This window comes from Sus scrofa, chromosome 17 (assembly GCF_000003025.6).
Source record: "Sus scrofa isolate TJ Tabasco breed Duroc chromosome 17, Sscrofa11.1, whole genome shotgun sequence".
Taxonomy (NCBI): domain Eukaryota; kingdom Metazoa; phylum Chordata; class Mammalia; order Artiodactyla; family Suidae; genus Sus; species Sus scrofa.
The window spans coordinates 36,058,718-36,070,835 of NC_010459.5; the positions used below are offsets into that span (position 1 = coordinate 36,058,718).

The 12,118-nt window shown below is 51.7% G+C and overlaps 1 protein-coding gene across 2 annotated transcripts in view; it reads left to right on the forward strand.

Annotated features, from left to right (window-relative positions):
* ASXL1 (additional sex combs like 1, transcriptional regulator) overlaps positions 1 to 8,405 on the forward strand; it is an 81,145-nt gene extending 72,740 nt beyond the window's left edge. For both annotated transcript variants that reach the window (XM_021077426.1, XM_021077427.1), the window contains 5 exons: positions 68 to 231; positions 331 to 427; positions 1,861 to 1,966; positions 2,252 to 2,885; positions 3,420 to 8,405. In XM_021077426.1, coding sequence (XP_020933085.1) covers positions 68 to 231; positions 331 to 427; positions 1,861 to 1,966; positions 2,252 to 2,885; positions 3,420 to 6,329 — 3,911 coding nt within the window. In that variant the 3' untranslated portion in view covers positions 6,330 to 8,405. The remainder of the gene's footprint in view (positions 1 to 67; positions 232 to 330; positions 428 to 1,860; positions 1,967 to 2,251; positions 2,886 to 3,419) is intronic.

A 12,118-nucleotide genomic window follows, 5' to 3' on the forward strand; every position in this document is an offset into this window, starting at 1 on the left:
TATTTGCTTTTTTGCTTTAAGAAGCTGAACACCTATATTTTGTTTCTTACTGCTTGAAAAATCACAGGTCAGATGAAGCGCAACAGAGGGGAAGAGATAGATTTTGAGACGCCTGGGTCCATTCTCGTCAATACCAACCTCCGGGCCCTGATCAACTCTCGGACCTTCCACGCGTTGCCGTCCCACTTCCAGCAGCAGCTCCTCTTCCTCCTGCCTGAAGTAGACAGACAGGTACACACAGGCAGCTTCCTCTTTGCTTCTCTCTGGGCCGGCTTTTATTCCCTTTCTAAATTTATTTATTTATTCGTTTTTTGACCTCGTTCTTTCTAGGTGGGGACGGATGGCCTGTTACGTCTCAGCAGCAGTGCACTGAACAACGAGTTTTTCACCCACGCGGCCCAGAGCTGGCGGGAACGCCTGGCTGATGGTGAGTAGACATTCTCATCTCAGTGGCTTGAGTGGTGCCTCCCATGTGTGGTGTCACTTTCTGGTATTTAAAACCCAAACACTCATTTTCAGCCATCTCTTGCCTTTTATTCAAGGGGCATTTAGTATGAGGCGGGCTTTCTTCTGATAGACATGGTAGGTCTTGATGTGCTCCGTAGTGCTAAAGAACGTACAGGAGTATCTGGACTTCCACTGTGTGTATATCTGTCTGCCTTGCCTCTTGATCATTAAGGCTGTAACCTCCTATTCTTGCAGTAACCAGGGCATTGTCTGGGCGGATGGAAGAAAGTGTACCGTGGCATTGGACCTGCTTGTTAAGTTCCACCACATGCTCTGTCTTTGGAGACATTGCCACATACAGTGATTGTTAGCCTCTCTTAATTCAGTTTTGTGGGGAAGCTACATGGGAAAGGTTCTGGGAGGTTTCACAGACACACACTGCGCCCCCCTCCTCCTCTGGTTCGATGATTTACTAGGACCTGCAGGACTCAGCATGTAGTTGTACTCCGGCTGTAATTTATTTCAGCAGAAGAATACAGGGCAAAGTTAGCACAGGGAAAAGATGTCTGGGGTGTAGTCCAGGGAAAGCAGGTGCAGGCTTCCCAGGCCCTCTCCCAGTGCAGTCACCCAGGATATGCTCAGTTCCCTCAGCAGGGCGTTTTGGCAGCATATGGGAAATGCAGTCTTCCAGGGCAGCCTGTTAAGGACTTGGTGCCTAGGGCTCTTCCTGGGATCAATCATGTAGGAAGCCTGTGCCTGGAGCATACCCACATTCCAGAGCCCCCAGAGGAGAGCAGGGGCTCACCATGGATAGACTCCAGGCACAGTGAGCCATTCCTGTTGGTTAGGGGTGGGGACCCTCCTGAAATCCAAGTTCCCAGATATCAGCCAAGAGCCCACCTTGTCAGCAGCCCTCTCTCTAAGCCTGCTGTGTTAACTTTTTTCTGCACGAGGAGTAAGAGTGATTCTCTTGTTTGTTTTTGTTTTGCTTCTTTGGTCATTGTGCTGCTTGCCTTTGAAGAACTGCTTGCCCTAGGGAAGAGTACATTTCCCTGAATGGACGTGTTCTGTACTGAGTAAGAGCATGATGTGAGAGGTCCTCCAGTGGAGACAGGAGCCAGAAGATAGTGTTAAAAAACCATTTCCAGGAGTTCCCTGATAGCTTAGCGGATGACGGATCCAGCATTATCACTGCTGTGCATTGGGTCATTGCTGTGGCACAGGTTTTATCCTTGGCTTTGGAATTTTTGCATACCGCGGGTGTAGCCAAAAAAAAAAAAAAGATTTCCAAACTCACCACAGTTACATGTTATTTAGAAAACTTCTGACATGATAGAACTACAAGATTAGCTTTTCGTAAGACAGACATGAATATCCTTGATGAACCACTTGAAAAGTTTTCTTTCTCTCTAGGCGAATTCACTCATGAGATGCAAGTCAGGATACGACAGGAAATGGAGAAGGAAAAGAAGGTGGAACAGTGGAAAGAAAAGTTCTTCGAAGACTACTATGGACAGAAGTAAGGCTCTTGGCGCTATGAGTCCTGGTCTGGCCTCTGGGGGAATGGAGGCAGCTGTTCTCAAAGCCTATAGGTCGCCTGGAGATGAGGAGGTTGCAGTGACTCTCATTCAGTTTAGTGCCATTCAGAGGGAAGCTGACACAGGTTTTTCTGTGGTTAGCATTATGTACCATACAGATTAATTTTGTTCTGAGAGATCTAACATCTGGGTGTATGTTGTTCATAGAAGTAAAATAGACGTGCCCTCTCTGCCCTTGTAACTGATGGTGTGAGTTTGGTTTGCAGATTGGGTTTGACCAAAGAAGAGTCATTGCAGCAGAATGTGGGCCAGGAGGAGGCTGAAATCAAGAGTGACTTGCGTGTCCCAGGAGAATCAACACGACCACAGCGTGGCCAGGCCACCCGACAGCGAGATGGGCATTTCAAGAAACGCTCTCGGCCAGATCTCCGAACCAGAGCCCGAAGGAATCTGTACAAAAAACAGGAGCCAGAACAAGCAGAGATTGCTAAAGACACACAGTCTGTGGCACCAGACATCCCCCTCTACAAGGATGGGGAGGCTAAGACTGATGCAGTAGGGGTGGGCAGTCCCCATCCAGCTGGCACATCCTCCACAGCACCCACCTCAGAGAGTCCCAAATCCCCGGCAGAAACTGTGGCTTCCCGGATGCAGCCCAGTCCAGATGACCTGGCACGTGTCTCCACGTCTCCAGACAGAAATCCCAGCGTGCCTCAGGAGACCGTGGATCAGGAACCCAAGGATCAGAAGAGGAAATCCTTGGAGCAGGCAGCCTCTGCATCCTTTCCCGAAAAGAAGCCCCGGCTTGAAGATCGTCAGTCCTTTCGTAACACAATTGAAAGTGTTCACACCGAAAAGCCACAGCCCACCAAAGAGGAGCCCAAAGTCCCGCCCATCCGGGTAGGAGGCTGCTTGATTCTGGCTGCCCTAGGCCCAGTCCCCTTGAAGGGACAGGAGATTAATGGGACTCCTTGGCAGGGACAGAAGGCCCTGGGCCCTTGTATTAATTATGTGGGGGTGTGGCACTCTCTAGAAGAGAGCTGTTCTTGAGATTGACTTGAATGCCAGGGGGATAAAGTTCTTTTCTTCCTCACTTGTTTGTTCACTCTGTTGAAGTTCTCTCTAGAGGTCAGAATCCTCTGGGGTTTTAAAATCTTTTATTAGGTAGTAGTAGATTCTTTTGTGTAGTGACTCACACAGTCCCACCAGAAATCAAATGTGGAAGTGTGGCATATAAGAGCCCTTGAGCAGAATCTCCTCAGAATGGTGTGGTGTCTTGGACAGCCATCTTTCCATGCTTATTTCATTTTTAAGGAAAACATTTTCCTTCTCTAGGCTATGACCCCTGAGCTACTAGAGTCCCAGTTTAGCTTTATAGTTCCTAGGCCATAGCACTCAGTCAGTTAAAACTGTTTTCTCATTCTTCTCTTGCAGATTCAGCTTTCACGTATCAAACCACCCTGGGTGGTTAAAGGTCAGCCCACTTACCAGATATGCCCCCGCATCGTCCCCATCACGGAGTCCTCCTGCCGGGGCTGGACTGGCGCCAGGACCCTTGCAGACATTAAAGCCCGTGCTCTGCAAGTCCGAGGGGCGAGAGGCCACCACTGCCATCGAGAGGCGGCCACCACTGCCATCGGAGGGGGGGGTGGCCCGGGTGGAGGTGGCGGCGGGGCCACCGATGAGGGAGGTGGCAGAGGCAGCAGCAGTGGTGATGGTGGTGAGGCCTGTGGCCACCCTGAGCCCAGGGGAGCCCCGAGTGCCCCTGGAGTGTGTGCGTCAGATCTACAGCGAACACAACTACTGCCGCCTCATCCTCTAAACGGTGAGCTTGTCCAGGCTGGAACTGCCATGTCCAGAGCCAGGAGAGAAGACCTGGCTTTGCTCAGAAAGGAGCAGAGCTGCCCTCTACAGAGGGTTCCAGATGTCCTCAGGAGCGGGCTGGAAGATGCCTCCCAGCTCCCCATTGCTCCCACTGGGGACCAGCCATGCCAGGCTCTGCCCCCACTGTCCTCCAGAACCCCAGCACCTGAGGGGTTAGTTGAACAGCCCACGTTGCATCTGCGAGGTAGAACCGAATGTGGGTCTGGTGCCACTTCCTGGGAAAGCGATAATGGGGAGCAAGGACCCCCAGTCCCCTTGGAGAACAGTCCTGTTCAGGCTCCAGCAGGGGATGTTGTATTAGAAGGAGGCACCAGCCAGGCTCTGGACAGTGACCGTAATCCCACCGTGAAGGACCCTGAGAATGTGACCCCATGTTCTATCCCTGAATCATTGGCTGGTTGCCTGCAGGACAGACAGTTTGATGATGAATCAGGACTCAGTGCCTCGGGCCCACCCACCAGGGAAAGAGCTGCTAGACAAGGAAACTTGAAAAGTGAGGCTCTCTTCTCCGCTGGTGCTGCTCCTCGGATGCCTGGCCTGTCAGATGACGGGTCAGTGAGACAGCCTGAACCCACCTCCAGAAAAGGTGCCCCACCTCTTGAGCCCCAGGTGGGAGAAGAGCGGGACAAAGCTGCTCCCCTCGTTCCGGGGTTGCCTGGGGCCTTGACAGCTGAGGAGGGGCTGGATCCCCTCGATGACTTGGCTTCCCTCTGGGCAGTGCCATCTCAAGGGTGTGCTGACCGCGCTGGCAACAGGCAGCTAGAAGTTGCAAAGCTGAGAATCAATGGAGACTCTGAAGCCCTGAGTCCTCACAGCGAGTCCACAGACACAGCCTCTGACTTTGAAGGCCACTTCTCTGAGGACAGCAGCGAGGCCGACCCTGGTGAAGCCGCAGTGCAGGAGAGGTCCTCGGCGGCAGACCAGGCTGAGAAACATGATTGGAATGGCTCCGCCGCACTCCCCGAGGTGCACCGCGACCCGAGTCTGGTCACAAGGACAGACAGCATGGTTGCTCCTCAGAGCTGGGTGTCTCGAGTATGTGCAGTTCCCCCCAAAATCCCAGACTCCCTGCTGTTGGCCAGTACTGAGTACCAGCCGAGGCCCGTGTCTCTTGGCCGCCCCACGTCCTCAGTGGAGGCCACCAACCCACTCGTGATGCAGTTGCTGCAGGGCAGCCTACCCCTAGAGAAGGTTCTTCCTCCAGCCCATGGGAGCAGCAAACCCGAATCCCCACAACTGCCGCTTACGAAAGAGCAGAGCCATGGCGGCTCCCTGGGGACACAATCTTTGCAAGATCCTGGGGAAAACAGTTACGAGGTTGGTAGGAGCAGTCCTAGTTCGTCAAGAACCTCGAAGGAGTCTCTTCTACCTGAGAGCCGTGAAGCAAGCACCGGCCTTGCCAGCCTGCAGGTTACCCAGGTTCCTGGAGCGTCCTCGGAAATCTCCAAGAAAGCCCCAAGTTCAGACTCTCTCTATCCAGTGACACACCCAGTGGCTGCCTCTGGGAAAGTGGAAGTGGACTCCAAAGAGCAGTCCTCCTCTTTCAGTTTTAAAGATCAAAAGGAAGCTGGTCATCTGACCCAGAGCAGTAATTCAAGTGCCGCCCCAGGCACAAGTCCAGGAAATCTCACTACCTCGAGAGCCCCTTGTTTCTCATCTCCAAATGCGGTCTCCTTGGGTCCCGATCCGGCAGGTCGGGCCCTGGGTGACCAGAACAGTGCTGGAGGCCAAGGGAAGAAGCTCTTTGGCTCCCAGAACGAGGCTGCAGCCCTTCAGTGCCCCAGGCCTGTGGAGCCAGCGCCACTGCCTGCTGATGCCCCTCCCACTTTTCCCAGTAGGAAGTTGGCTCCAAGCAAGAACTCCGTGTCTGGTGGGGTACAGACTGCCAGGGAAGACTGGGCTCCAAAGCCACCGCCTGCCTCTTTTGACAGAATCAAGAGTGAGAAGATTTTTGGTGGGGGGCCTCTCAAGGCAAACGCAGAGAACAGAAAGGCAATGGGGCCTGGTCCTCGGGAGCTGGTGGATCATTTGCAAGGGATGCCCTTTGTCCTTGATTTGCCCTTCTGGAAATTACCCCGAGAGCCTGGGAAAGGGCTCAGTCAGCCTCTGGAGCCTTCTTCCATCCCCTCCCAACTCAACATCAAACAGGCCTTTTATGGGAAGCTTTCCAAACTCCAGCTCAGTTCCACCAGCTTTAATTATTCCTCCAGCTCCCCCACCTTTCCCAAAGGCCTTGCTGGAAGTGTGGTGCAGCTGAGCCACAAAGCAAACTTTGGTGCGAGCCACAGTGCATCACTTTCCTTGCAGATGTTCACCGACAGCAGCACGGTGGAAAGCATCTCGCTCCAGTGTGCGTGCAGCCTGAAAGCCATGATCATGTGCCAGGGCTGCGGCGCGTTCTGTCACGATGACTGTATTGGACCCTCAAAGCTCTGTGTATTGTGCCTTGTGGTGAGATAATAAATTATGGCCATGGGAAAAGTTGTATATTTAGTGTGTGTATTTTGATAATGATTGATCTTAAATCGGTATACAGAATATTGATAAAATAGACTTTGTCTCTCTAGGCAAGAATTCTCTTGCCTCTCCCTAAAATTTTTAGTGCTAAAGCCCCTCTGCCACCTGTTGGCTCTTCTGGTCTTGCTGGAAGGGTTTCCTGCAGGGCAATTCGCTGGCTGCCCAAGGCCGGCCGGCCTGAGCTCTCACTCAGTCAGAGCTTGGTGTGGTGCGGGAGCCTCCTTGAGACCCTGAGGGACTTGAAGCAGAAGCGAGAAGGTTGTGCTCCCCACCTAGGGAGCTAACCTGCGTGAACTGAGTAGAAACGTCAGTCTTCCACTGCCCCCTCCCTGCCGTCTCTCCTCCTGCTGCTCCTCCTGGGGAGCTGATGGGGAAGAAGCCAGTACAGGGTTTACAGTCACTCCCAGCAGTGCCCACCAGGGGGCTTAAGCACCTGCTGACCTCAGGGTCACCGTCCGTCATTTGTCAGTTGATGGAGCCAGTTTGACCTTTGGTTCTGTTGCTGAAGCCAGTTTGGGACTTAACCTGTTTCTGAACCTTGAATAGACCTGCTTGGACAATGGGTCGGGAATAGGGTTTCCTCCTTGTAAGTCAGGTGTCCAGACGTCTGGCAGGTGAATTCCTCTGCTCGACACCCTCTCCGTCACTTTGGACTCTGGGAGTGGGCCTCTCCACGCACCTGTGTATGTGAAAGTCATTTTACATTTCAAAGCAGTGTGTTTTTCTTATTTTTATATTTTTAACTCTTTATCCTTGGATGTATAAAGTGAGCTTTTGGCTTCTGTAAGTATGCTCTATGCACCTCTGATGTTTTATCATGTATTTATATGTTGTACACAGTACTGGCCGATTCTGTAAATGGATGTATTGTACAGAGAACACAAACGTCTCTCTCTTATTTTACATCTTCGGCATCATTGCATTAAAGTGGTGTAATTGACTTCTCTCCACCCATGTCAGAGCCGCTGCTTTTGGTGCTGCCCAATGTGAGGGGTGGACTGATTGACTTGTGACCTGCCAGGTGGCCCAACACCCCGTTACCAGTGGACCTGCCAACGCCTGCAGAGCCACGGGCAGCCTGGCCACTCGCTGCCGGGCAAATGCGTCTTGCTCTTCTCGTCTCTTCTCCTCTGACCTTCACTGGCTCCCCGCTGCCGTATGTGACAAATCACCACCACCAGTGTTAAGTGCTTCTGAATCCGAGGGTGAGTGCCCTGGGCAGCCCCCAGGGGGCCTTCCAGACCCGGGTCACCACCTGTCAGCTGTACCTGGGACCATGTGCTCTTGGGGCCACAAGGCTCCACTGGACATACTTTTTATTTTTTTTTATTTTTTTTTTATTTTTGGCCGCACCTGCAGCATGTGGAAGTTCTTGGGGCAGGGATTGAATCCGTGCCACAGCAGTGACGCAGGCCGCTGCAGTAACAGTGCTGGATCCTTAACCCACCGCACCACAAGAGAACTCCTTCACCGGACATACTTTTGACAGCAGGTTGAGGAAGAACCAGCTATGCCTGCTGCCTGCCTCTCTCCCAGCGTGTTTCCAGCAAGTAGATGTCTCCATAGCCGTCTTCCCTTACCCTGCTTCCTGCCTTATTTCCTGTACCTCGACCTGTGAGTTGAGCGTCCTTCTTGTTTACCTTAGGCCTCCCCGTGTGAGTGCTTCTGTGTGAGCTGTAAAATTGGTATGACTTCAGCAAGTCTCATTTCATCTGAAAGGTCTTCCCCCAACCTCACTTTTCATCCAGTGTGGCATTTCTGTCATCTGAAGCGTGAGTGGGAAATTGGCAAAGATTTGGTGGTGATTAAAGCGCAGTATTGGCCAAGTCCCAGTTGTCAGCTTCAAGAGTCTGTTTACCAAAGACAGGGAACAGAGGCCCAAGTGTGTTTGATCCTCTTCTTCCTTCTGCTGTGACCTTCGGGGCCGCTCTAGGGGACAGTTGGAAACTGGTCTGCCAGGGAAAGCACTGCTCTTGTATGTCTCTGTGGTCTTGGAAAAATAAACCTGTACAACCTGCACTTGTGGTCTCGGTCATGTTCTGCCGCCGCCCTGCCAGGGTGGGAGGAGGGGCAGGTTGGGGCGCAGAAGCCTCACCAAAGGCGCAGACACCAGCCCACCTCACCGTGGCTCCGGGGCTGACATTCTTGCGTGTGGCGTTCTTCTGTGAGGTTGGTCCCAAAGGCGTGATTTGTCAGCGTCGCTTTAGACTCTGCGTAGCGTGGTCAGCATCCCCGTGATCCACCGTGGGGGCTGGAAGCAGGACTCTGATGACAGCGGCAGGGGTCCTTTTTGCTTGTGATTCAAAACCATGAGCTGTGATGCCCCCCCACAGCTGCTTGTCCCAGCCGCCTCGCTCAGACTGAGATGGCTGAGAGATCCCCAACAGCTGATGAGCGGTGGGGAGGGCGACTGGTTTTGGCCTTGAAGAGCCAAGCACCTCTCGCCGAAGCAGCAGGCAGCAGTGAGGGAGGGGCCGGCACGAGCTGGGGCCTGAGTGGATGGCGGGCTGCAGGGACTGACTTCTCGGCTAAGGTCCTCACACTTAGCTGGAATACTTAAAATACATGGCTTTGTGATTATCAGAAGCTGTCTCAGCATGTAAAGAAGCCTAAAGCTAAAAAATGCTGGAAGTAAAGCTTCATTAAAGTATGTATCCATTAGCTTGTCTTCTGTGAATTGGAGAAAGTAGAGTTTTCATGTGATGGAACACGTTTGGGGCAGTCCAGGCTGATTTGGCGGTGCTGCTCTTTGATCAAGTGGGGTGGAGAGGTTATGGTAGGTGGCTGTGTGGTGAATGGGGGGCCTGGTGGTGGTGATACGTCCTCATGCCTTCCTGTCATGGAATCTGCCCAATTGCTTCTGCCAGAGCTTAGAAGATGTTAGAAGCCAGGGTTGGGAACTAACGTTGGCAGTTGCACCTCATCAAGGAGGTGGGACTGTGTGGTGGTTGGAGTGTGGGCATTGCTCCTACCAGCTCAGTGGTTGGGGCAAGTTACTCACCCTTTGACAACTTCCTCATCCCTGATTTGGGATAATAGTTGCTACTTTATACAGTTGTGTGTGGCACCAGCCTGTTTGTTCTCGCCAGGCCAAGACAGTAGCTCTGTGAACTTACAGTAGAGATCAGAACGGCTCCTATTTGCTTGACCTTCACGTCAGAGAGGGGCTGTGGACGTGGGGTCTCTTGTGGCGCTGAGGGCAGGGGGCAGGTGGAGGGGATGGCTAACCTTCGGCCTTTTGCTACAGTTGAGTACATACATAGTCCTGAGTTTGGAGACTGGGTACTTGGCAGAAGAAGCTTATTTTACTTGTGGTCCAGAGGACAAGGAAAGCTAACGTTTCAGAATCCAGAAAGAGTGCTGTCTTACTGGCCTGGCATGGCGTCATCCATCTCTTTCATGTCCAACCTGCTCATGAGAAAGTCACACCCTGCCTGAGAGGGTTGCATGGGGGTGTGTGTACCCACATCCCTTGGGCTTCAAGGGATAAATCACCTGCCCGTCCTGTGCCCTGAGTGGAGGTGGCACAGGCTATGTGCCCCATGTGTGTGTGTGTGTGTCTGCCACTTAAAGTGATGGAGAGGGTAGGCTCTGTGACCTGGTGGTTAATGCTTGAAAACCAAATGGTGACAGTGCCCTATGCGTCCTCTTGTCTTTGTGCATCAATTTGAAAGCCTAGAGTGAACATCTCTAACAACCGAAACATGTAGATTGGAAGCTCTATAAAGGAAACGGAGTGAGAAAAAGACAGCTGTCAGCACAGTAGGGTTTTTTCCTTTTTTCTGGCCATGCACACAGCATATGGAAGTTCCCCGGCCAGGGATGGAACCCACACCACAGCAGTGACCCAAGCTGCTGCAATGACAGCACTGAATCCTTAACCCACTGCACCACAAGGGAACGCCCAGCACAGCGGTTCTTACAGTTCTGGGAACATGGGCTCCTTTGAGAGCCCAGGGGGAGCTCTGGAGCCTCTCCCCCCAGGAATGCACATACCCACAAAGCTGTGTGTGTTATTTCAGATGGTTTACCAGCCTGCTCGGCAGCTAGAGACCCTCACTGCAGAACCCCTTGACTGATAGTAAGCCTGATAAAAGCTGGGCTTATACAAAAGAAGGGAGAGATGACTTTATAAAGGATTCTTCTTAGGTTTCCTCTTAACTTCTGAGCTTCCTTAGTGCATTTAAGTTACTTTTAAAATACAGTTAGACAGGTGCGGTTTCCCCTTCCACACACTGCATAAAGGGAGCTTTACCTGTTTGGTCACCGAGTAGATTTTCGTTCACTGTTCTGTGGAGGCACCGTCCTCTACACTTAACACCAGCCGTCTGTCTGGAGCCCCACGTAAGCTGGACCGAGGCCGAGCAGCCCTTCTCCGTCCTCAAGCACGTTCTTCTCGGATCCCAGTGCTTCTGCAGCTACAGCGCTTTGGCTGGAGGTAAGTGTTGCCAGCGCGGCCTGCGTACAGTGGGTCTGGTTCTGGCGGTGTCATGCCCAATCCTTGGTGGTGCTTGGCAGTGGTATTTTTGCTGGGACAGGCGTCGTTTTGGCATCATAGTTATACTGAGGATTTGCTGCTCTGAGTCTACCTATGTGAGAGATGATGTGCCGCCTTCTGCTTTGACTGTACCTGCTACTCTCCTTATAATTCTCAGCCCCAGGGTATCTCTCTCGGGCAGTGGCTTCAAACTATGGCCCTCTCACCTTTTATCTATTTTATGTATTTGGCTATTGCACAGAACTTCACTTTAAGAAAAGGGATTCTAGAGTTCCCAATGTGGCTCAGCAGGTTAAGAACTCTATAGTAGAGTATCCATGAGGTTGCAGTTTTGATCCATCTCACTCAGTGGGTTAGGGATCCTTGTAGCCATAAGCTGCGGTGCAGGTTGCAGATGTAGCCATAAAAAAACGAGAGAGAGATTCTTCTGTCACTGCAAACTAGATGTTTTAAAAACAGCTGCCACAGAGTATGTGTGTACATGCAACTGTAATTGTAAATGTTACATTTATGCTTTTAACTTAGGCAGAATTGTTTAAAAACTCATGACAACTAGGTTTGTCCCCAATCATATTCCTCCCCGTTTTCCTTAAAGTTTAATGTAAATTAAATATAGGGTGAAAAAAGTCTGCATACAAGTAAAGCTCTTTGGAACAAATGCAGTCCTTTTGCCTCTCAAGGTGGGAGCACAGGTTTTGGGTTGAACCGAAGTCAAGTCCTGAAGGTTCAGGACCAGGGATGGTGCTTCCTCAGTTTTCCCAGCTGGCTCTTGGGGACTACTTTCTGAGTTTGGTGCATTGAAGAGCTGCGCCCTGGCGTGATGGGAGTGCAAAGAGGGCAGTTTGCAGGGAAACAGCTGCGTCTAAGACCTTGCTTGGTCACTGGCTGAATCGGATTTGGCATGTACCCAGCGTGCCTGCCTCATCTGTAAACAGGGGCAAGAGTACCTCCCTGGGAAGGCGACTGAGATTTCAAAACAGTGCGTGCCTGTGCTGAGCACCTGATGAGGACCAGCAAAGGTTCCTTTCCTTCTCTTTCTGGTGGGTGAGGTGCAAAAAGAAAGTGATAAGTTTATGTGTTCGAGAAAATTTACCAAGAACCTTCTCTGTGCTAGCTTATTGGTGAGGAAGAGGTGGACTCTACTGGTAGAATGGCATTTCAGGGCCAAACTAGATTCAGATGCAACAGAATGAGCAGTGCTGCTTTTGAGGGGACATAGTGGAGATCAGGCATT